This window comes from Cucurbita maxima, unplaced genomic scaffold (genome assembly GCF_002738345.1).
Source record: "Cucurbita maxima cultivar Rimu unplaced genomic scaffold, Cmax_1.0 Cma_Scf00012, whole genome shotgun sequence".
NCBI lineage: Eukaryota > Viridiplantae > Streptophyta > Magnoliopsida > Cucurbitales > Cucurbitaceae > Cucurbita > Cucurbita maxima.
In genome coordinates this window covers 788,269-813,795 of record NW_019272028.1, presented here as the reverse complement: position 1 = coordinate 813,795, position 25,527 = coordinate 788,269, and the positions used below count along the sequence as shown (strand labels likewise).

The 25,527-nt window shown below is 35.0% G+C and overlaps 5 protein-coding genes across 7 annotated transcripts; 2 read left to right on the top strand and 3 right to left on the bottom strand.

Moving 5' to 3' along the window:
* Positions 1–1,258: 1,258 nt before the first annotated feature.
* Positions 1,259–6,192, bottom strand: LOC111486972 (thioredoxin H4-1-like). 2 transcript variants are annotated; one of them, XR_002718964.1, is made up of 8 exons: positions 6,099–6,192; positions 5,105–5,472; positions 3,672–3,729; positions 2,856–2,981; positions 2,512–2,634; positions 2,206–2,337; positions 1,564–1,644; positions 1,259–1,453 (listed from the first exon to the last, which is right to left on the bottom strand). XR_002718964.1 is itself a non-coding variant. In XM_023134164.1 (7 exons), the coding sequence occupies exons 3-7, from the start codon at positions 3,690–3,692 to the stop codon at positions 1,615–1,617; spliced, it is 432 nt and encodes a 143-aa protein (XP_022989932.1). In that variant the 5' UTR covers positions 3,693–3,729; positions 5,105–5,472; positions 6,099–6,192; the 3' UTR covers positions 1,259–1,614. The 2 variants fall into 2 exon arrangements, 1 of the variants encoding a protein (XP_022989932.1); XM_023134164.1 differs by having other exon boundaries at positions 1,259–1,644.
* LOC111487560 lies at positions 6,054–8,409 on the bottom strand. Its single transcript, XM_023135009.1, has 3 exons — positions 7,738–8,409; positions 7,182–7,454; positions 6,054–6,513 (listed from the first exon to the last, which is right to left on the bottom strand). The coding sequence occupies exons 1-3, from the start codon at positions 8,407–8,409 to the stop codon at positions 6,250–6,252; spliced, it is 1,209 nt and encodes a 402-aa protein (XP_022990777.1). The 3' UTR covers positions 6,054–6,249.
* Positions 8,410–8,817: 408 nt separating this feature from the next.
* Positions 8,818–11,089, bottom strand: LOC111487512 (60S ribosomal protein L10-like). Its single transcript, XM_023134931.1, has 4 exons — positions 10,970–11,089; positions 9,711–10,212; positions 9,502–9,583; positions 8,818–9,141 (listed from the first exon to the last, which is right to left on the bottom strand). The coding sequence occupies exons 1-4, from the start codon at positions 10,977–10,979 to the stop codon at positions 9,073–9,075; spliced, it is 663 nt and encodes a 220-aa protein (XP_022990699.1). The 5' UTR covers positions 10,980–11,089; the 3' UTR covers positions 8,818–9,072.
* Positions 11,090–12,545: 1,456 nt separating this feature from the next.
* Positions 12,546–16,494, top strand: LOC111487639 (autophagy-related protein 18c-like). Of its 2 annotated transcripts, none has more exons than XM_023135115.1 (5): positions 12,546–12,672; positions 13,568–14,349; positions 15,005–15,263; positions 15,546–15,669; positions 16,184–16,494. In XM_023135115.1, the coding sequence occupies exons 2-5, from the start codon at positions 13,642–13,644 to the stop codon at positions 16,287–16,289; spliced, it is 1,197 nt and encodes a 398-aa protein (XP_022990883.1). In that variant the 5' UTR covers positions 12,546–12,672; positions 13,568–13,641; the 3' UTR covers positions 16,290–16,494. The 2 variants fall into 2 exon arrangements, with proteins under 2 accessions (XP_022990883.1, XP_022990884.1); XM_023135116.1 differs by having other exon boundaries at positions 13,562–14,349.
* A 3,126-nt stretch (positions 16,495–19,620) lies between these two features.
* LOC111487110 (caffeoylshikimate esterase-like) lies at positions 19,621–24,378 on the top strand. The gene is made up of 9 exons (XM_023134354.1): positions 19,621–19,744; positions 19,834–20,030; positions 20,173–20,202; positions 20,619–20,745; positions 20,838–20,984; positions 21,103–21,233; positions 21,310–21,447; positions 21,706–21,804; positions 23,912–24,378. Exons 1-9 carry the CDS (start codon positions 19,651–19,653, stop codon positions 24,122–24,124), a joined length of 1,176 nt encoding a protein of 391 aa, XP_022990122.1. The 5' UTR covers positions 19,621–19,650; the 3' UTR covers positions 24,125–24,378.
* The last annotated feature ends 1,149 nt before the right edge of the window (positions 24,379–25,527 follow it).

The following is a 25,527-nucleotide window of genomic DNA, read 5'->3' as shown; positions in this document are numbered from 1 at the left end:
TTCTAAAGTTTAATTAAACCTTTATTATTGAAATCAATTCGAACCCCACGGAGTAAATATAATAAGATTATCATTTTAAAAGTCGCAGTATAATCTCTCATCTCTCATTTTAATAATTATTAAACTAAAAAAAATATGGACACGAATGGTGTAATCCCGACCATTCTAAGAGAGAAAGTGATTGTATAACTAATAAACCCTATATACATGTCAATCTAACACCCTAGTACTCTGAGATAAACCAACTTATCAACTAAATGTACACCCAAATTTATTAGTTCATATCTTAAGATAATCTAATAGCTAAATTATAAGTTTTCAAGAAGTCTTTCAATTAGATAAATTTACGAACTTATTCAATTTTGTGTCTTATATATCTATAAGATATTCAACGTTTTTATAAAATTTAAAAAATCTATTAACTATAAACTAAATCCGTTAATATATATATGAAATTTCAAACCAAAACAGCTCTTCAATAATTAGGTTCATGAAAAGTGAGATAATGGATCAGATGGAAGAGACCCATTTTTGTTCAAAAAGTGGAAACTTTATGACTACTTCATAACCAAATGAGCAAATAATTGTAGTTTCGTAGAGAGAGAGAGAGAGAGAGAGAGAGAGGGATTGATCCATGTTTGAGGTTACAAGAAGAGTGGGGAAAATGCTCGGTAATGGAGGGAGACACCCAAACGTGGGCTTGCCATTGCCACCAGCTCCCTCTCTAAATGCCCCAATTTACTTCCCTACACTTCTCTTTCCCTTTTCCCTCATCTATAATCCATAATAGATCTCTTTCATTCCATTCAGCGGTGACCACCAATTTTAAAGGAACACCCTTTAACCAAACTATTTTGTGGTCTTGGTTAAACAGTCACACGTTGAATCTTCTCTCTCCATTCAATCCAAAAAATTGTTAAGAGTCTCTTCTTTCAAATTAAATAGTCAATTCATTTATTCACTGTCGGAATCTATTTCTCTAGTGCCTACAAATTCTTCTCTTTTAAAAGCAATGCCATAATGCTCATTACCATAATACCATCGACCCAGCCTCTGCATTCAATTTATAGGAATACAGGAATTTTTGTTGTCCACGTGGCCCAATCGAAATTTGACATGTCTCGTTTATTCAATTCTATTTTCCTTTCCCTGTCATTGCCCCTCTCCCTACAGGAATTTTGGTCAACGGTTTTATATTATCTTAACAAAGAGCAAGAGGATTAGGCTATTATTAACGAGTTAATCATTTTAATTATGATGGTTAGCGTTTGCTTTTTTTTTTTTCTTTTTGGTAAAATGTGTAGGGAGTACCAGACTTATCCGAGTTTGGGGATGCTTATGACGAGAATTTGGACTATAGGAACCCAACACCCTCCCACCACTGCTGTCATCAAAAGGGAATTCCACCGCAAAATAGCCTATCACACGAGTCCCCACACGAAGTACCCAAAACCTAAGTAGTTTTCACCCGGTTCCTCTGTTTTGATTCTAAAATTTGCGTAGAACTTAACGATCTAAATATAGATTTGTTTAATCTTAAAACGAATTTAGAAGCCATTGCACCTCTAACCTCCGTCGTGAACGGATTCGACGCTGGCCGCCATGCTTCCAAGGTCAGGTCAAACTGGAGGCGTAGAACAGGTGCTGGTAAAGTGAAACGAGTGTATATAAGAACAATGTACGATCGAATGATAAAACCATAGTAATAAGAAGCCATGATAAAGGGATGACTATCAGAAACCAAACGCATTTTAAGTAATTGTAGTAAAACTTGACCCGTTGATCCTTTAGCTTTTCGATACGGATCACGGTTCCTTTTTCTCCAAACCATCTCTGCTCTTTGGTTTGCTTGTAAAAGTTGCTGCTTCAATGGGATGTAACTAAACAAGGGGAGGGGCATATTTTTTATATGCTACAATAAGCTTTAAAATTCTTGTGATTGAACAATAAGACAACAATTATAGTTTGGTAAGTGCTTCAAATTGCATTGCATTTGATAAAAGTACATCGTGTTCTCTTGCAAGCAAGGAACCATAAAGATTGATTTAAACCTCGAGTATGAATAAATTTCACACTGACGTGTGATAATAAAGCCGAAAAGATTTCCTCTTTTATCTTTTTGTGCTTTTAGATTTCTATGCATGAATGTGTTATCTATGATAATAAATGAGGAAGAAAAAGTTATCAACTCTGAGATTTCATTACCGATTCATCCATTGCAGTTATCTTCTGTTGCAGATCTGACTTGTCAGCTCCTACTAATTTATCTACTTGGCGACCATCTTTAAAGAACACGAATGTTGGAGTGGCTTTGATATCCCATGATTTACTGAGCTCCTGAGATCAGTCCAAGAAATTTCCAATCAATTCGCAATAGAAAACAATAAAGTGATAGACCCTTATTAGTTTAAATTAGGACTAGGGAGCTAGATTCATACTCATCTTCAACGCCTCTAGAAACTCGAATTTATATACATAAACGAAGGGCAACCAAAAAGTGTTTTTACTTACAGCTAGCTCATCGACATCAATGGCCAAAAACACCATGGAAGTATACTTATCAGCAAGCTCACAATATGCTGGCGTCATGGACTTACAAGGTCTACTCCATGATGCACTGAAATTTGCAATGACCTGTTCCATAGTTTTATGGTAAAAGAACTCTGTATATTTTTCTTCACGATTCACTTATACAAAGAAAAAACATCCTGAATTTGTTAAATGCCGAACACAAAAAACTAAGAGGACTAGACCACCTTACTTGAACAGGATATAGGTTTTAAAAATGAATGAGTGGACTAGAAATTCATTCGTCATCCTCACATTGAAGAAATAGTATATAGGGAGAAACTTACAATCTTGCCATCTCTGGTCGCTTCCAAAAGCTTCGCCTCCCACTTCTCCATCGACCCAATGAGATGTACGTTTTTGCTATCAACATTCTGGACTTCAGCATAGTCTTCTTGATCACTACTGAAAACCTACAGAATGTCAAGTGTGGATGTAACTCACTTAGAAGACAGAATTTATTTGAGCAGGTTGAAACAACACGGTTTACAATTTTATAACGTTAAAGATATGACAAAGAAATTAAAAACTATGGTCTAATCATGCATCTAGTGATCAGAAGAGGACCACGTTCAAGAAATTTTCAGACTATGGGTATCAAGGATGATTGCCAAAACTTGAACAGTAACACTCCAACACTATCGTCAAAGGTCTAACGTTGACATCATGTAAATGAAGGGAAAGTCGAATAAATCAACCTTGACTATCGGCGAACAAGGAAGTGGAACTTCATATAAGAATTTCAGAATAAATCTCTTTAAAGTAGATTTGTTAAAAAATCTTTAAGAACAAGAGAGTTCAGATACGATAATTAAAGAGGGAAAATTTGATCCTCTGAAAATTTAGTGGACTTGCATGATTCTGAACGAGTAAGAATCCACAGAAGCTAAGTGTTATTTCTTTCAAACCTCCACTTGGTTATGTCTTATATGGACCCAAGATGACCCAAGAACTTGATGAATAAAGACAAACTATACAAAGGACGGTCAGAAACTGCAGGGCTAGCAAACAAAATAAAGCAGAGAGCATACAACAGAAATCCAATACAAGACCCTGAAAACATACGACCAAAGGAAAAGAGATGAACTTCCAGCCAGGCTTACCTTAGTCCAGCAGTTTCCCATTGAAATGAAAAATTAAGGTTGTTTCCAAACAGGATACCTGTTAAGTTGCAGGATATGTATCAGTCAAAAGTACATGCAGGATTAGATATTAATTTATTTTCCAATGGAGCCTGCAGGATGCAATCAGTAGCACTTGAAACTTGAAGAAAAATTCTTACACTGTGTTCAAGTTTCACGAAACACTATTTTGAACTTCTTTTTCCTTTTTCTTTGTGCAATTGTCATTTTTGTTCTAACCCTATAGGATAAGAATTCTTAAGATAAGATGAGGAAGGTACAGGTAGGTTTCTACTCACATGCGATCTATTTTTGCACTAAAATGGGACGAAATTTGTTATTGGTAAATTTATCTCGCAAGTGAGATAACGTGCCTTCAAAGTTCAAACTCAAACAAACTGTCTTTTCCAAGCACAAGTCAAAAAGAAATTAACATAGGTATCAAGTGCAAGACCATGAAATCCTAACACATGGAAACATCCAGTAGCTAAGTTATATGCCAATTCTTTTTTCTCATCGGTTTAAACAGGGGAGTGTTAAGTCACATCATACAAATATTTTTATGGACCATGACCTTAAGCCACGTAAAGGGAAGGTGACAAGAGGACGATGTAATGCCTCCCTTGTTGTTTCTTAATATTATTATTCTTTTTTTTTTTTTTTACTTCAACTATTTGAACTTTCGTCCTTTAGAGAGGTCATCAATTGAGCATATTGACTCTAATGCGCCCATTTGAAACATATATATTCGATAACTTATTTAAGAAAACTATCTTCCATAAGGGAAATGTTTTTCGATTCTCACGTCTAATTTAAATTTTTTTTAATATGTTATCACCATAAGAAATAATTTCTAGGTGAACTTTTTTTCCTTTCATGGAAACAAAGATATAGGACAGCAATAATCAATACAACATTCGTGAAAAAGGATGATTCAGACACTGTTAATAACACAGTCCTGTTCTTTAGGGGATAAAAATCAAATTAAAACATTCGTTAGAATTATCTTTCATAATCACGAATAGAGATTTCAACCTCAAAAAATTAGTTCCTACAAACTATTCAATCACAATCCTAAAACCAACTTCGAAATTTCATCCCTAAAGTTTTACCAAAAACGATCTCTCGTCGAATTTTTCAGAAAAAACGGCGGAATCCAAATACAAGGACAACTGTAGCCGCACAGCATCAAAACAGAGGATTCCATTTCACTTCAGAAGCAAATGTAAGATGCAGACATTCAACAGAGGATAAAGAATCAGAGAGAACAAAAACACAAAAAAAATAGCACAAATGGTTCGTAATCAATCAATACAAACAATGAACGCAAAAGAATTGGCATATTCGCGAATTTTAGGTTGAATCAAATAAATATAATTTCCTTCTCCATATAAGCATGGACAAAACGTTTTTACCTCGGGATAGCGTTGATTCAGCATCTTGTACAACTCGTCATTGAAGCCGATGCTGAAATCTCAGGAGAATCAGCGACAGGAGAATCAGCGTCAGGAAAAGGAAGAGGACGAAAAAGAAAACGAAAATTTAGAGAAATGGCGGTCTAATAAAGGCCGAAGTGCGTTGGTTGAAGGAGAAAGAAGAATGTCAGAGCATAGGGAAAATTATCGAGGAGGACAAGCCAATTTTTGCGGCAATGGATCAGAACAGAGATCAACTTCCACATGTCACGATCGGATGAACATGAATACAGCTGCACCGATCATAAGATAACTTCCTTCCATTGAATCCAAAATTTGAGATTCCTCAAAAAAATTTGGGCACAAATCTGTTAGAGAGCTGATGTTTCAAATACGGATTTAGGTAATGTAAAATCTCTTATATACTAAGAACTGGCGGGAGAATTTTGTTACCATCCTTTTTGTCCTTCTTTAATGTATTTATTTTAATATAATTCTCTTATTATTAACTTTTTTGTTTATTTAGTCCAATAACATTTAATTAATTTTTGAAGCTAATATATCTTAACATTTTACTAATCTTTAAATTTATTCTTCTAATAAATTTTTAAAATTTTAACTTTGTATTTAGTAATTTCTTAAATTTTTTAATTTTATATCTAATAATTTCTTGAATTTTTTAATTTTTATGATTAATATGTCATTAACCTATTTAAACTTCAAGTTTAATTTCAAAATCATTTTAATACCATCTTAATGAGATAATTTTAAAACTTAAAAAGTAGATATATTGGCCATGAGTTTTATTAAAAAAATGGATATTTTCGACCAAAAAATAAATAAATATTCGAATTTTCTTGATGTTAAAAAAATAATAATAATAAAAAAAAGCTGATAAATACTATTTTGGATTAAAGTAGTGAAAATGAGAGGCAAAAGAATAGGAGAATAAACATGAAAGGAAGACATTGCAAGCTTTATTCAACTAACTTACTTGGCAGGTATGAACCTTTTGAGAACTTTGGTATTCAAAGGAAATCTTGCACAAGCTCAAAAGTGAACCTTGAAGAACACCTGAAGAATTGCTACAAAAAACACAACGGGAACACGAACTACGTGGCAAAATCTGAAGAGAACGAAAGATTTCATCGTCTTTTCTCGAGTTTTTCGATCTCCTCTTGCTGCTTTCTCTCTGCCTCTCGACGTTCTCTCTCGGCATCCTCCTTTTCCTCAATTTGATCAAGATCATCAAATTCCTTGGTAGCTGCCATTGCTTTTACAACAGGGTCCCTTAGTTCTGATATTAGTCCACCACCTATTTTGTACTCTTCTTCGTTTCCAATCAGGTATAGTCGCTGGTCGGGACCCGATGCCATCGGAATGTCGACTGCTAGTAGCTTCATGTCATACTGTAGATAAGGAGAAGACCATATATTAAAAAGAGTAAAATCGTTCTTCTTATGTACACAACATCAAGCTGAACTGCCTAATAAAAAGGGTGGTTTTGGAATATTCGTGAGTGTCTATCTTGACTATTCTCATGGGACAAACATTTACCTACTCCATTTAGTTGTCAAGCTAACTCGTAGATAATAAATTCTAGGCAAGGAACCATCATCTCTTGAACTCATTCCCTCTGAACTCTTTATTTTTTACTCACTCTTATTGACTACTAGGTCAAATCCATGGTAGTTATCCGTTCTTCTCTTCAACCGATAAGATCATCCCACATCAGTCAGTTGGAGAGGAGAACAAAGCAAATTCTTTATAAGGGTGTGGAAACCTCTCCCTAGCATACGCGTTTTAAAACCTTAAGGAGAAATCCTCAAGGAAAGTCCAAAAAGAACAGTATCGGCTAGCGGTGGACATAAGTGGTTACAAATAGTATTAGAGCTCGACACTGAGCTCCCACATCGATTGGAGAAGAGAACGAAGCATTCTTTATAAGAGTATGGAAACCTCTCCCTAGTAGATGCGTTTTATAACGAGTGAAAACACTCGAAGGGAAAGCCTAAATAGAATAATATATCAGCTCCAAGAAGAAAACAAAGAGGGAAGTTGCAAGGTAAAAGCAAACCTGGCCCTTCTTCTTTTTGACTTCAACGCTGACAAGACCCTTCCTTTCAGAACCTCTAATGGGAAAGATAAGAAAGCATCGCTTGCTCCTACGATTTGGCGTGAAGTTCTTCAGAGTTAACCCACCTCCAGACATCACATAGGCTCTCAAGTCTGATCCTGAAAGAGGGGCACCCATAACCTCAAGAATTCCTGCTGACGTATTCAGCTTTCTCATGGCCATTCTATAAACTCTATCAGGATTGATTGTCAATCTAGACCGCAGATACAGACCCTTCAAATGAAAATAATGAACTCTAAGATTCAATTTTCACAAACCTAGATCTCTACACTGCACAAATCAATAACAAATATAAGAATGCTAAAGCCTTTGAATAATTTGTGATCTTAATCTCATCTCTACGGGGTACACGGGGAAAATTACCACCAGGGTTTTATTGACAGATAATCACGGCAGGGTTAACTCAACCATCGGCAAGGCAAGCGAAGTATCAGTAAATTCAGTTTCTTACAAAATTTAGGCAACATGGGGCGAAGAGATCATAGAGAAAACTCACAGCAAAAGCAACGATAGCTGAAGATAAAGCGAGAAATCCATACTTGGCCATGCCTTCAGAGAACCCAATAAAGGTGTTGGCAATACCGAACATAAACCTCCAAAGCAATGCACAAACAAGAACTGCTCCAAACCCCAGAAGAACTAGATAGTTTCTCCTGAAGAAAGCCTCAATTTGCAGCCCTATGGCTTCCCGATACCGAGAAAATGCGGAGCTAACGGCCGCAGCGGACTTATCAAGGACCTTCTTAGCGAAATTTCCATTGATTTGACCCCCGAAACCCGGAGTCTTAACAGAGAACAATCTAAACCTAGAAGCAGAACGGTAGGGATTGAAACTAGTAGCTAAAGAAGAATTTCCGGCGGGGAGTTTGGGGGTATAGAGGATTTGGGACAAACCAAGATTTGAAGAAATGGGCTTCGAAGGGAATTTCGATGGAGACGAGGAGGCCGAGGAGGAGGAATTTCTAATGATTGGATCCCGAATAAGAGAGGAGAAGGGAGGGCGGGGATTGGAGGAGGTGATCGGATGATGACTGAAATGGAGTCTGAGCCTGAGGGCGAGAAGACCCTCAACAACCCTTCGAGAGGGTTTTGAGATTTTGGAGAACATGAAGGAAGAATTCGGAGATGACCGCAGCGAATAGAAGAAATTATTGAAGAGGCCGACCATAACTCAATAGCCAAAACACGATGTGTTGTCTATTAAAATAATAATAATAATAATAATAAATTAGTAAAGTACAAAGAAAACAATTTATAACGTTAAATTGTAGAAAAATTATTTGGCCTGTTGTTGAATTGTGTGGTTGAAATATCATTTTATTCTCACATTTCCTAAAAATGTGTCTCATGGCCCTAACTTCTCTATTAAAAATATAATTATAAACTTCACTATTCTTCATTTAATATGTTCATTAATATTATTATTTAAGCAATTAGTAACACTAAAATGACATAAACTTAACATTTCATTCAATAAAAATTATAAATTTTGCATAAAATGAAAGTGGAACTAGTATGATGATGTTGAAAATACATCACACTTCCCTGAAACATTCATCCTAGTAATGAAATAAACTCGTTGGAACCATTCTTCTTACTTTCGATTCATCAAGATTGAAATGGTAGCAATAACTTCTATGAAACTTCAGCATAACGAGAAATAGAGAGAAAAGAAAAGGTCGTTTTGGCTACATTGGTATCTCCAACATTTTTAAGCAATAAAACAGCCAGACTTGTGAGTTAATACAGACACACTACATGATAATATAGATTTGTTCCAAGCGTCAAAAAAGAAAACAAAAACACCTAAAAACGAAACAAGTAGCTGAGCTTAGACAGCTTGAGGTAGAAAAGCCCTTCCAGGTTGACGGTTTGCTAAAGGTCCATGGCATCCAAGAAGCTGCAAGCAAAGCCCAGTTGCCGCTCCATCAGTTATCAACAAATAGAAAATAATGTAACACTGGACTCCATGATGAAATATTGACCATACTAAGGCGTTTCATCAGGATGAAGAACCAAAGAAAATATCACATGACATGGTACGAGAAACATGATCCTACGACCCATGTCCCAACCAAATAACAACCTTTTCCAGCATCGAGATAATACCGTTGCTGATCATATGCTTATTAATGTAAGCAGTCTTCAATTCCGTGCAATTATAATTTTCACAAAGGAAGTAGCATACTCATAGACATAGCTAACCCAGACATCCAAACAACAGGATAGCAAGCATATGGATGAATGCAATATAACTTACCTTGGCGTTGACACCATCCGGCACAATTTTGTTCTCTGCCTTATAAGCCAGATATTCGGCCCGACTGAACTTTGTGAATCCCCTGGAAATTTGAAGATTTTGTAATTCAGTAAAGGAAACATTCACAAATTGCTCCACAAGCAACAAAAACACATCTCGTTTGGCTACGGGGAGAGAGAGAGAGAGAGAGGGAATGCCAAAATTCATACCACTTCCTACTGACAATGATCTTCTGACGACCAGGGAATTTGAACTTAGCACGGCGTAAGGCCTCCTGTGCATGCTGGCTGTTGTTATCCTTGCAGCGAACTGAAAGAAGAACCTGCCCAATGGCCACTCTTGCACAAGTTCCTAGTGGCTTGCCAAAAGCACCTCTCATACCAGTCTGGAGCCTATCAGCCCCAGCACATGAAAGCATCTTGTTAATCCGCAGAACATGGAAGGGGTGCACCCTGACCCTCAAGTGGAATGCATCCTTCCCGGCAAACTTAGACATGTACTTATTACAGGCAATCCTAGCAGCTTCCAACGCCTCGCTAGACACATTTTCTTTCTCCCAACTCACTAGATGAACACAGAATGGAAATTCATCCACACCCTTTTTTTTCATTCCAACATCATAGATCCTGATCTTAGGGTCAGGGACACCACGACAGAACCTGGATTTTGGATAAGGCTTGTTTTTAATTTGCCGGTAACACCTTGCAGGTCCTACAAAAAAATGAAAATTAATGAATATCAGGCAACAACCTTTACGCACAATAGAGCCAGCAAGAATTGTGATGATCAAAGTATAATAAGAATGAGCCAACAGAAAAAATTATTCAGGGCTGCGACTTGTCCGGAAAAATAATGATGCCCGCATACAAGTTGAGAGAGACCATCAACTCAAAAGAACATGATGAGCCTTGCTACGCACACATCAATTTTCATAACTTTCATATTCTAACAATCAACAACAAACATTTTCCAGAGGGCAAAAGCACCTATTAAATAATACACTATTGCAAATAAAGAGCGATTATAAAACATAGAAACAATATTCCTCCAAGGGTAAAGAAAAACCCCATTCCAGTGCAGGGTTTACGTACTTTAGAGTCTGCCTTAAATAGATGCCAACTCTACACTATGATAATAATTTTTTTGTGAGATTGAACAGATTATTAAGAACCGAAAGTAAAATCAATATTAGTTGGCCCTTCTGCTTGTAACATCATCAAATACTTTAATATTGCAAATATAGAACAAATTACATGCATCAAGACCAATGGTTTATATTTTTTTTTAAATAATCATATAAAGGCTAAAGCACAGCATCTTCAAAGAGGAACAGACGAAGGTCCACCCATTTCCAACAGTTCGCTTTTGCGTCAAATATAAACCAGAAATTACGAGGAACAAATAAATTAATCATCGAAGAGGAAGATGGAAGAAGATATTAGATGTAGAAATGGAAAAAAATTCGTACTTCTACCCATCGCGAGAGTACGTTCCTTGGACTCTCTCTGCTCAAACTTGACCTAGCCGACTCCTCCGTGTCCCAAAAACCCTAATTCATACTGTGTATATATATATGAGCAGAGGACGAAGGAGCAAACCGCCATTTTGGAAAGGCCCAGAAGCATGCCCCGTAAAAAGCCCACCGAGTAAAATGAAATTTCACTTTTAAATCGCGAAATTTAGCAATTTTAATTCGAAATTTTACGATGAAATGTGAATTTTGGTAAATTTATTTAATGATTAATTTATGCCTTGGTTAAAAAACAATCGTGTGGTATTGTATTTAATTAAAATTAACGAGTGTATAACTCTTTTACTAAAATTAATATAAATTAAATGTGTGACATTTTTTTTTCATGAAATGCATATCATTAATTGAATTTATTTTAATTTTATTTTTTAATCTAACTCGAGTGATTATAGTATATTGTTTAATCAATATGAGAAGTATTTTCTTAATATGATGATTGAAAGTCCAATATTTTAGTTTTTAACAATATGGTTAATGATTAATGCTTAAATTGGTTTAGTCTCGATTTAATAAATATTTAAAAATACGAAAATTTGAGCACCCGAGTAAGTATAATTTATGAGTAACATGCTTTATCTATAAATATATATATATATATATATAACACTTGTGAGTGAGTCTAGACAATATGGTATATACGTATATTCTTTAGCCTAAGTCGACTAATCAAATTCAATCAATATGTGAAATATTTTGTCAGTGTGGCGATGCATAGGTTTACGCTAAGGTTTGAATAGCTTCAATAACATGTTTATACGATTAAAAACTACAGTGTAACTCTCTATTCTCGAGATTTAGATTTATAATTCGTAGTCCACACATGATGACCCCAACATCTCCCTACATTCCCTTGCAATGTTATGATGTTATTTGTTTTAAATTAGTTCAAGAAGTAAAAATCATTCACGTAAACCAACACGAATTATTTTAGCATGTTTTTTTCACTCGCACTTAACTTTAAAGGATGGTATCAAACATATAATTGCTCGAAACCAAACACTTAATTAACTTTAAGCGACATTACCACGTTACTTATTTTAAACTGCTCATAAGAGCAAAGTCTATTCACATAGACTAACCCCGAGTCTTTTTAATATGTTTTTCTTAAGTCGCGTATTTTTCTATGAAAATTTGAGAGAAGACATGTTTAAATATATTTATTTATTTATTTATTTATTTATTGTGATTAAACCACTAAAGAATGCACATCTTTAGTTTAAATAATAAAAAATTTAATTATAATTTAATATATTGAGGATCGCTTTCGTTGATGTGTATCGATTTTTTTACGTATTATTATTTTAAAATATTAGACTAAAATGTTAAAAACTTTAATATAGTTTAAAAAAATAAAAAGAAAATTCTACCCATTAATTATCTCTAAACCCTTAAATTTTATCTAAAAAACAATTCTATTATTTTAATTATACTAAAAAAAAAAAAGTCTATAAACATTTATTAGTTTGGAAAAAATTCAACGAATATATACAAAATTTCAAACAAAAAACAGAAATAAATAAACAAGAAGGTAAAAACTCCGTGGAGGTGACTGCGCGTATCTGCGGTTTGAGTCCGAGAGGACGGGAGTGCCGGAGAGAGCAGACAAAGGATAGATCGTCGTGAGCTTAGAAGGAATAGAGGTATTCTTTGATGTTCTTGAAATTACGACTATGATTTCCAATCACGTATAATTTGATTCGAGATTGCTGAGATTTTGATCATCTGCAATTCTGGCAACTCATCCATTTTATTTAATTTGATTTTACTACCCATTGTCATTCTGTTCCGTTCGTATTGCGAATCTACTGTATCAGTGGACTTTTCTTTCAGTTTTTCCCCCAATTATGTGCCCTGTTTTAACGTAGACGTAACACTGTTGGAATCAAGGAGGAAGTTGATGAATATAAAGCATCAACGGGAAGTTGCTAGATGGAATTCTCATAATATAATTGCCGATCATTCTACTGTCTTAGTTCTGATGCCATCTTGTTTTGGCTGGTTTAGGAGAATAAGATAAACGAGAATGTAAATTTTCATTCGTAACAAAATTTCGTCAGATTTCATTTTGGTAGATTTCATCACTTTAAGCTGTCTTGAGTTAATGCAAAATTGACGAAGCATAATCGTTGCAAAGATTATATGCGTAACTGCATCATTCCATGTACTGCTACAAGATTATGTCGTGAGCCGATGAATTCGATAGTGGGAAGTTCTAGGAAAAACTAGTTTCTATTATCAACTAATTTGCGCAAGGTGCTGAATGCAACTGACTAAACCTTTAATTCAACAAAAACATTAACTAGTTCTTATGAAGTAAACATTGTCAAATACGTGATTGAATCGGAAAAAGAGTTGCTATTTGCAACGTGACTTTACCATTGCTAATACATGTCAAATATTTGTACCAGTACAGCGTCGTCAATCTTATGCTAATACGTCAGTCTGCAATGTTGCCATTGTCTGATCTCTACTGGTAGGCTTATACTTCTTTTTATTCCATACTGCACATAAATGAACTAATATAAATAGCTGCAGGCAGTGAAGGACTATATCCCTCTTTTTGGTCAAGCTTGGCTGTTAAAACATTTCGAGGAGTACTTAAACCAGAAATGGCGAGTACTCAGGAATCCTCAGAAATTGGAGCTTCCGGATCTATTGACCAAAAAGAACAAAATGGAAAGAGTGAGCTAGAACTACATTCAGTGTTCTGGAATCAAGATTATAGTTGCTTTGCTGCTGGTACAAGCTGCGGATTTCGTATTTACAACTGTGATCCTTTCAAGGAAACATTTAGACGTGAATTGGGCATTGGTGGATTTAAAATTGTTGAGATGCTGTTTCGGTGCAACATTTTGGCACTTGTGGGCAGTGGAAGTAATTCTCAATATCCACCAAACAAAGTTTTGATATGGGATGATTATAAAAGTCAATGCATTGGTGAATTTTCATTTAGGTCTGAGATTCGAGCTGTAAAACTTAAGCGTGAACACTTTATTGTTGTACTCGAGCATAAAATATATGTTTACACGCTGATGGATGTCAAGCTTCTTCATCAGATTGAAACTGTTACAAATCCGAGAGGCCTATGTTGCCTTTCCCACCATGTAAATACATTTGTGCTGGCATGTCCTGGACTTCACCGTGGACAGGTCCACGTCGAGCACTTTGGGCTAAATATGACGAAGTTATTTAATGCTCACGATTCTCATATTGCATGCATGACGTTGACAATGGATGGTCTACTTCTTGCAACTGCTAGCACTAAGGGTACTTTGATAAGAATTTTCAATACATTGGATGGAATGCTCTTGCAAGAGGTATTGTACTGCTAGTCCCTAAATTTAAGTTTTCTGCTCTGAGTATGGTTCCAAATGAAAGTCGCACACACATGGGATGTGATTCTTTTAACTGAAAAGCTGATGTAGGGGCTAGCTCTTGTGCACCTCAATGTACCGCACATTTGCATCACCATTTATTATTTGACGGCAGAAAATTTGTAGAGTACTTTGTTTAATACTTTAAATAGGTGAACACCACAGTCTAACCCATGACTTCAAATTAAGCTCACAATTAGCCATCTTGGATAACCGGACAAACACGTGGTTGTTTATGTTGGACATGATCTTGATAGTGAGCAAAGGAGAAGACATAATACATGCAATCCCATGATTATTGGTCCTTTACACAATGAAAATAGAGTTTAAATCTAAGTTTCGTAGTTAGTATCATTATTTTTCTTTACATTATGAAATATGTATATATATATATATATATATATATATATTCATCTAATACGAAGCAAAAAATTTGATGACTTAGAATACCTTTCTTTTATGCTGTGCACATTACAATAGTGTAAGATTCATGGGGTTTAGGATTGAGGAATGGCTTCATTTTCCCTTGTAGTGTCACTTTTTTTAATGGGTTTTAGTGCCCTCTTTTATTTATCTCATTGCATATTCTTCCGTTTAGGTACGAAGAGGAATGGATAGAGCAGAAATCTTCAGTCTTGCTCTCTCGCCAAATGTCCAATGGTTGGCAGCAGCAAGTGATAAAGGCACGGTTCATGTTTTCAGTCTTCGAGTGAGAGTTGTTGGCGCAGGTTCATCTTCTGATACAAATGTAATTCAGGGGAAAACACTGTTCCAACAAAATTCTTCTAATGCCCTCGATACTCTTGTTCCTTTGAATACTGGTTCAAACCCTAGTTCATCGTTATCATTCATGAGAGGTAAGATAGTTCATCTATCAGTTTTATTGGGGATTTTGAATGGTTATGATTAAAGTCCTTTATATTATGAATCTTAATATTATAGTAAGAGTGGTTTCTTTCAAGTCTCTGCTTATCTCATATTTTAAATAGAACAATAATGGAGGAAACAAGGAAACAAAAGACAACTTTCCTTCTTGTTTGGGTTTTGGGAACAGGGGCCAAAACTTCTTTCATATTAGTGTTTAATGGAAGTTTTCTGGACTCGAAATCTTTAACTAATCTTTCACCAAAAATTTTCAGGGGTTTTACCAAGATACTTCAGTTCAGAATGGTCGTTTGCTCAGTTCCATTTGCCTGAGGCGACACAGTATATTGCAGCATTTGGATCTCAAAACACTATCATTATTGTTGGCATGGATGGGAGGTAAGCGATTGCAATGAAAATATGTTACTGTTTCCCCTGCTGCTGCTCATGCTAATGCACAAAATGATTTGAAACCTTGCTTTCCCAGATACAACTTAACAGCTACTTGATGGCTAGGTGCATATGAGTATATGTGAAATCTCTTTTGTTCAATGCTAGTAATTACTCTTTACAGATCATTATTTTACAAAGAAGGTTTTTTTTTTTTTTGAAAAATAATTAGGTTCAAGTCACAATTAATGGCATTTGGAATTTGCTGTTTATGATACTTTTGGTTCTTAATCCTTGGACTTCACATCGAAAAGAAAAGCATGATCATTTAACTTGATGACATGTCTTTCGGTTCGTGTTCCCTATCGACTTATATAATATTTTGTAAGATAAAATGTTAGGAAGTAGGGAGTTAAATCGCAAAATAATAAATTACACAGAAAATTTTAGAGATCCTAGTTTAGAAAAGAAAATGAAATATAGTTATTTCTTGTTAATTTTCATTTTTCTTTTTTGTCTTCAGTTTCTACAAATGTAGTTTTGATCCAGTGCAAGGAGGGGAAATGTTGCAGCAGGAATGCATCCGTTTCTTGAAGATAGAAATAGGAGCTGATCGGATTGATCTATAGGCGCTATTGCTATGGCTATGGCTATGCTAATCAATTCTCTTCCCTTGTAAATAAAAGACTTGATATCTGTCAATATTAATAACCATTTGGAGGTGCTACACTTTTTTACGTATTGAGAAATTAATATGGTGAATTAGTATCCCGACATCAGATATGTGAACATTAACGTACACGACCAGTTCATCATTCAAAGTTGGGAAATTGCTAAAAGAGAGCACACAAAATGTATGCTTCATGAGCTTAACCGAAATATTCATTACATATTGTATGAGTTCTATGTTTCTAAATATAAACTCTTCCTTATTATCACCGGCAATACCAACAAACTTATGCCTCCTTGAAATGGTGTTAAAAGTTTCTGAGGCCATGCCAGAATCTTACTTCGAGATGATCAAATGCCCAAATTTTGTTTCTCCTTCTCATTTCTATCTTATTATTTTCCTCTCTTTGTTCTCTCATTCTGCTGTGACTCGAGCGCCCATTCATTTTCAACATATTTTCACTGTTTGTTTACTGTCGTTACAACTACTTTTATATGGAAGGACATAACAAGCCACTTTCTAGCACTGATATCTCGAAAAGTTCATAAAATAATCAACTTTTACCTAGATCTCGGGAAAAATAAAAAATAAAACAGCAATAATATAATAATTAATAATTTTTTTTAATCGTTCCCATAATAAAGACTTCCTCATACATTTGGGTTTTGTGAGAACCATTTGAATCAAGTAATGTAGTGATTCAAAGAGTTCTAGATGTCCTATACAGTTTTCTTATGGGTTTGTGAGAACCATTTGAATCAAGTAATATAGTGATTCAAAGAGTTCTAGATGTCTTATCTAGTTTTCTTATCTATACTCTCCTGTGTTTGTGTTCGTCAAGCCCACACAAAATCAAAAAATAAAATAATAAAATATTTAGCTTTAAAATTTTGACCCTTCAAAGTTTGAATTAGACTATTTCAAAAATTGTAAGGAATAAAATATGACCAAAATAGGATCAATTTGTATATATATATATATAGATGGTTTGATGATTAGAACAAATGTCTTTAAAAAGAGAATTTGTCGATGAAAATAAAAATAAAATTTTATTATTTAAATTTAGAAAAACTGACTAATACAATTTTAATGGTACAGTAAAAAAAAAAAAAAAAAATGAAGGAAAAAAAAAAATCATAAACAAACTCCCCAATTGTGGCGGTAAAGAAAAAAAATCTTTTCCCACCTCTCTCCACTAATTTCTCATCCCTTTCTACAATGTTCATGGTTATAAGAAATTAATTTAGGATCAAAACTTCATAGATCTGTAATAATTATATCTCATGTACAATTGATTAGATTTTTATTAGCATTTTAAGTTATAAGAAAGTTATAAGGTTAGATTCAATAAAATTTTAGTTGTCAGATCTATAAACTAAAAAGTTGTAGTCAAATGAATTGGCCATTAATATCGGTTTAGAAAAACATATTTACAGAATTAAAATAATTAGAGAGGGAGGGAGATTGAGGAAAGATTTTGAACATGATTTAACAATAAAACATGAAATATCAGAGGGTAGTGAGCTCCTTTAAATTTAAATTTTGTGTAACAAAATATCAGAATTTTACGATAGCAATGTAAATTAGGGAAATAATTTTATAGAGTTCAAACTTGAAACTGATGTCACGAGCTCATATAGGTTGACTCGGATTTCAAAAGACGGAATCGAATTTTCATTAAAGATATCTTTGTGACAACGACTTAAGCGAGCCAGGTAAGTGACCTTACTATCGGCATGATTATATTTGATGTTGACACGTGCTTTGTGGTTGTGCACGTGTCATATATATTGATATGTGTGAATTGTCTGTGGATCAATATGCTTTCTATATGTTATGTTATAACATGTGGATTGTATGATAATAATTATAGTACGATGTGCTCAAGGATATGTTTGAGATAGGATACGAGAAGGATGCACAAAACGAAATGTAACGATATGAGTAAGATACGTTCATGAAACGTTAAGGTTAGGTTACATACTGGAGTGCTAAGGATAGGAGAGATTGATGAAAGAATACGATTAGGTTATGGGTAGAAAGGGATAGGTTTGTGATAGATTGATAGAACAATAGCGTTAGGATACGTTATTGTGATGATATGATTAAGGTACATTACGTAATGATATGTCTGTGATAGGTATAAGAACGTTAAGACTATGGTAAGTTAGAGAACGATATGACTATGAAGTGTTTACGTTATGACTTGTTTATGATATGATACATTGTATGCTAGATTATTGTGCTCAAGTACGTAGTCATGTGAACGTGAATGTATGCTATGTATGCTGTTTAGTCTGATGTGATGTGTAATGCATGTAACAATATGTTGTTCTTGAAGGGTTACGACATGATTGTATGAAATGTTTGAATGTAAACAACATGAATTGTATGACATGAAATACGATAAACTGTCTGGAATCATAACCTCGATAGAAATGTGTATGAAATGTAAATTGAAAATGAGAAGGACATGAAGCATGAAACGTGACAGGGGGTTATGATCATTAATGATAAATATAGAAGTAGTGGGGACCTCATGCATTATGTGTGTTCATGCATCTGGGGGATACTCCTATCCCATCACGAGGGTACGGACGCATACATCCAATGGCAGGACAACGATCGTTATGCTTTGCATAGCGCTACCGTGACGGTTAATAGTAAAATGGGTCCCGACATAAGGGGCTCCCAGAGTATGCCCACCGGATTAGGAAAGTGGCCCAGCGGTGTGCGAAGTAGCTGGTGAGCCCATACTCACACGTATGAGCTGTGTGTAGAGTATATGGTACACGTCTACAATTACCCGTTAGGACAGCACCGTAGGAAAAACGAAACGAAACGAAAGATAGGTCCCATCAATTCAATGCATGTGATTGTTGCATTTAACACCAGTAGTGGGGTCACTTACTGAGTATTTCTTTAAATACTCAAGCCACGTGATACTACATTTTTTAGGTTAAGGCAAGACATTCCTGTACGGCTGACAACATCGCAACTCGAGACTATGACACATGCATAGGGTAGTGACATTTATTTTCTTAGACTTACGCTATACTAAGATATTTTTTAACTTAAATTCTTATTCATTTTATTTAGTTTTTTGTTGTGTCGTTTGAAAGATGTTTTTGAAACATGTAAGTCAATGACTGTATTTTAAGATAAATGTTATGTTTTATGGAATTGAAATGAAGTCAAAATTTGGTTTGGTAACATTATTTAAATTATAGATTTAAATTATAGAAGTAAACCAAGCAGGCTCTGACTTTCTATTTGACTATGGTTAAACAATTTCTGAAAGCCAACCACGAGAATTCCACATGACAGTCCGACCCTCGCCATCTTCTCTCGAGCACTTTACTTTCCATACGCGACCTACCATAACAGCAAGAGCAATAGCGAATACCCGCTCCCGTAAAATTTAGAAAGCATTTGATGAATTTCTTGATTTCTTGATTCTTTTTTTCTGTAATGTATTGCGGATTTTGACCGAAATTGTGTAGAATACAGCTACAAGGGATATTCGAGAGGAAAGAGCAGCTCCAGGAAGGCGGTAATGGCGCCAAAAATGAAATTGCATGGTGTTAACGATAAGTTGCTGAAACTTCTCGATGCTAACATGGACGACGTGTCGACGAGACGCCGAGTGCGGGAGGCGTTCAAAGAAATCCAGCTCGGAATCGATCATATACTGTTCAAGGTATTCTGGTTTCTTGTGTATGTTATTTAGGTGAAGGTCGATTTTGGATATTCGATGCACTGTTATTTGTGTTTGATTTTTGAAGTATGGGAGTTTTATTTTCTATTGGATCTCACTGACTTTTATCGCTATTCTTTGTCAGACACCAAGCGACGGATTGAAGATGGAAGAGGTAATCTCTAAAATAGAGTTGTGCAATATGATTCTAGTGTATTCCAGTTATTGAAATGGTATAATCTTTAAGCTTATAGACCACGCCAATTTGGAAATTTGAAACCAAGTCTGATGAATCAATCGCCATTTCTTCTTGCGATTTCCCATTACATTGCACGGCCATGGCTTTCTAGCAGCCAGCCCTAGTGTTTCGATGATGAATGGGGCCACTTTTGTTATTTTCTCTTCCAAATATTATCCAGGCCTTTCTTCTGTCGTGTTCATTTGCAATTCATCAATATTAGCAGAAGCTTTATTTTGTTTACAAAAAAGGAAAAAGACAAAAAGAGCCATGTGCTTTGCTTAGATGTTAATGGAAGTTTGGAAGTCTATGCAATTTTCTTTCCAAGCTAAGATGATCAATCTTTTTGGTAGTCATATGAGGTCAACTCCAGAGGATTGAGTATATTCTCAAAATGCTGGATTCCGGAGACTGTCCGTCCAAAAGCGATGGTGTGTTATTGTCATGGCTATGGAGACACCTGCACATTTTTCTTTGAAGGCATGTGATTCCTTTCCAGTAATAGAAATGGCATAGTTTTTCGTTTTGTATATTATAATAGTTATCGACTTTTTTGTGGTATTGTATTTCAGGAATTGCAAGGAAGTTAGCATTGTCAGGGTATGGTGTCTTTTCTATGGATTATCCAGGATTTGGTCTTTCAGAAGGTCTTCATGGCTTCATACCAAGCTTTGACAAAATTGTAGATGATGTCATTGAACATTACTCCAAAGTGAAAGGTCTGTTAGCGTACCAAATATTTGTTTATGTTAATTATGTCTCAACAGAAATCATAAATTACAAAGTTTTTCATGACAATCCTTTATTAGAATTTTCTTTACTTGATTCCAAGGGCAGAGAACCCGGAGTTTAGTGCTCTCCCAAGCTTTCTCTTTGGGCAGTCTTTGGGTGGAGCTGTGGCTCTCAAGGTACACCTAAAACAACCTCATTCATGGACCGGTGCAGTTCTTGTTGCGCCAATGTGCAAGGTATCTTTCTGAAAAGATTTTTTTGGAACACTTTCCTTGCTATCGAGGGCTCAATCAACTAAAAAATTATCTCTAGATTGCAGATGATATGGTTCCACCATGGGCACTAGCACAAATATTGATCGGAGTGGCTAAATTCCTTCCAAAGTACAAGTTGGTTCCACAGAAAAATTTGGCTGAGGCAGCTTTTAGAGACATGAAGCATAGAGAACTGGTTTGCCCCTTTTTGAACAAATGGTGGTATTAAAAATAACAAGTGTATGGCTTTGTTTACGGGTGGGGGGATTTTAATAAACGCATGCTTGTTCATGGTTGAGTGAGTGATAATGATTTTACCTCTTCTATTGTTAGTCTTTGATCTAGAAGTTCATAGAGATTTATTCGCCCTACTTTTAAGTGAAGTTTTAATCCGAATGTTAGCAAATATTTGTATGTTTTATTTATTAATTATTTTGTATTTCTATGGATGCAGACAGCATATAATGTCATTGCATACAAGCATAAACCACGCTTGCAGACTGCAGTAGAAATGTTGAGAACTACGCAAGAAATAGAACGCAGATTGAAAGAAGTAAGGCTAAACTCAACTTTTTAATTATGATATGTTTTTTACCTAATATCTTTCTCAACTAGTCTTCACCGAACATGTTTTTCTTTTTGTTTTTTTTTTTAAACATAGATTTCAGGTACTCCTCAGAATCTCTCTTCCTGTTTAAAACATTGATGATATGAAATTATAGAAGGTTGGGTAGGGCACCCCAATTCAGTTGAAGTTTTTTTTTTTTTTTTTTTCAATTGAACAAGCTTTTATTTAGAGGAAGATGAAAGAATGTGAGAGACCAACATTGGCCTGAAAACAAGAAAGAAGCCAATAAAAAGAAGCTCAAGAGGAGCTAAATTGTGACTAGCCCAACAAAGAAGAAAATATCTCTAATCTAAGAGAACAAGACCTAACATAATTACAAAAATATTTAGACACAAATGTCCAAAGTGAGGCATAAGTCTAGCTAAGTATCCAAACTCCTCTATAATATTTCACTCCCCTGAAGATTTTTTTACTTAGCTCGATTTAGATGCCCCATAAAACAACAAAGAAACCATCCCTCCTCCAAAGGGAGGTTGAAGCAGGGCCAACCAGACTCTGAAAGCCTAGAACCAGTCATTCCAAATTGAGCGAGTAAACTGACACCTCCAAGACAAATGGTTCAAGTCATCAAATGCCTTCCTGCCAAGAATAAAAACCATCGTAGCCCCAAAAAGAAGGGAGAATGCCTCCAAATGGCAATCCATAATACCCCATGTATTACATGTCATGCCAAGGATTTAACCTAGGAAATTTTCACCTTCCGTTAGTGAGGAGAAAATGGGGAGGTAGGGGAGCAAGGGCTACATTAGATCTTAGATTAGATCCTGTTCAAGCAAAGATGCCTTTAAACCTTGCTGGTTCCATAATTTTTTCTTATATAAAGAGGCCGTCTTTTTCTTTTCTCTTGTTTTCTTCTTTCTACATTTGTAGGTAACCTGAACATAAATGGTTAGGAATCACGAACCTCCACAATGGTATGATATTGTCACTTTGAGCATAAGCTTTCATGGTTTTGCTTTAGGCTTCCCGAAAAGGCCTCATACCTACGGAGATGTATTCCTTACTTATAAACCCATGATCATTCCCTAAATTAGCCAATGTGGGACTCCCTCCCAACAATCCTCAACATAAACCATGTGTGATAGTTGCACAACTTCTTTGTTCCCAAATTCAAATCATTGAAATCAAATTCTCGACCCGGAAGAACCATACCCTAGTACTTAAGCCTCTTGAAATCCACTTATTTATTTTCTCACATAACTATGTTCACTTCTAGATGCTGAAACATTTAGTATGATCTAGAAGTTTCAGTAAATGGGTAAAAAAGATGTTTTATTGTCACGAACTTGATAAATAACAGGTTTACTCGAGTGGTTAATGTTAGTTTACCGTACCATTAGAGCAGAATTGCTTGTCATGGCACTTAGTTTTTGTGTTCAGAGAGGATCTTCCACCAGATACCCTAGCTGTACTGGAGAGAGTTTATCTCCAACGTCCAACCATATCTCTTTTCTCTGGTTATATGGGCAATAAGGGATATTTATCCCTTATCCTTTTGAGGCTTTCCTTGAGGGAAATAGAAATATTTTCTGCGAGTAAGTAGAATCTTGTGATCAACTTACACAAGATGTCATCATTTTTTGCGTCTTTTGGACATGTTTGATAATGTTCTTGTTCTCGTTTCTCGTTTCTGTTCTACTTTTTTAAATAATCAAGAAACATAGATAGTTATTGAACATGTTTCTTTTTTATCAAACAGACAGACCCTTCAAATCTAAGTGCTTTTCTAACCTATTCGCATTGTTGACCAGTTGGAGAACCTTTTTGCTACTCCGTGGTTGTTGGACATTCCTTTTAATCCTTTGTTTGACACTCTTGTACGTTCGTCACATCAATAAAATGCTTATTCTCTTTGTTGAAAAAATAAATATTGTCATATCACAGAATGGTATATAGTTTCTAATCTTCATTTAAGAATCTAATTCATTTAAAGATACGTTGTGGCTTTTATTGTAAATTCGTGTTGATTCTAGTAAAAAATACAGAAAACACAACTTTGATAACTAAATCAGTTTATTGAGATGTCTTCTAGGTTTCCCTGCCATTACTGATCCTGCATGGGGAAGCTGATACCGTAACAGACCCATCCGTGAGCAAGGCATTGTACGAGAAAGCGAGCAGTTCAGATAAGAGTATAAAACTTTATAAAGATGCATACCATTCTCTTTTAGAGGGCGAGCCCGATGAAATTATAATCCAAGTATTTGACGACATCATCTCTTGGCTGAACGAGCATTGTAAGTAACTTTTTGGACCGAGTTATGGTCATTCTTTCATGGTATGATTTGTGTAGGGAGAGATTTCTTTCCCTTGAAGAAAAGTTTGGAAACTATGCTATTGGCCTTGCAACATCAGGAAGCTGTTGAAGTAATGTATTATTTACTATTTTTGTGAGATGATGTATCAATAACTAACTATTAATTAAACGCACAGACGCTTCGAAATTAGACACCACTTTTCTGTTTATGGCTGAATCAATCTCACTTGATTTGGGTCGAATATGGTAACTTCTTCGGCTTGGTTAGAACCAAAGCTGAACCCATTGGTAAATTGATGGGCTAGCCCTGGACATTGAATGGGCTGGTTGGCCCTCCATAAATGGTGATTTATGTTCAATTCTTAATCTTGTTGGGTTGGGTTTGGCCGATGACTCTAGTTTACTGCTTTGATTTGACAGGTACACTTTTGTTTGGGAGGTCTATGCAATCCCACATTTCTATTTCTATTGGAATTAGTATTTTTAATTTGCTTCACCAAACTTCACCATTATTATTTTTTTTTATATTTACAAAATGTTTCATTAATCTTATAGATAAACTTCTCATGATTTTAAATTTTCCAAGGTCATATTTTATTCTTAAATAAAACATATTGAAAAACATTTGTTATTTATTTTTAAAAGCGACAAATAGGTACGATAATTATGTCGCAGGAAAATGTTGAGACTATCCGATGTCTCGAATAAATACTATAAATTCTATCTCATCCGAAATCCCCAAATACACAACAAAACTGAAGAAAGTGATTATCTAGTTCTTCATCAGCCCATTGTTTCTTTTGGTTCTCCATTTCTATTTTTTAATTTTTTTAATTTTTTAATTTTTTATTTTTTATAAAGGTTAAAGAAGGCGTTTAATCTTTAAAATTTTATGGGTATTACTGTAAAGGTATTTTTTTTTTTTTATTTTAGAAAGTTGAAGGGATTAATTTTTTTTTTTAATTCAATCATATTTTTGAAATATTATCCTTTCAAAATTGAAGAGTATTTATAAAATACTAAAAGTTTCTATTTTAAATGTTTAGAGGTATTTTTAGAGATAAAATACAACTATTAATTTAACTTTTTTAGTTGATTAATATCAATGCTCAACAACCGGACAAACAACCACTATTAAATCCTGAAAACCTCTGTAAACTCGGCTTGACCCCTTTCCTTTCCTCTTCTTTCTTAACTGTACCTTCCCCTTTTCTTGACTCGCGCAGTATAAGGGAATTCCTACTTTTCTCAAACTAAGCTGAGCAGGTCCCTCAGAATCGCAAGAGAAGAATCAACACACCTAGATGGATGGGATCACCAAGAATCGTTTGATGCCTGCTCGTTCTCCCCTCTTCAATTCCCAATGAACAATATGATCTTTAAAAAATAAT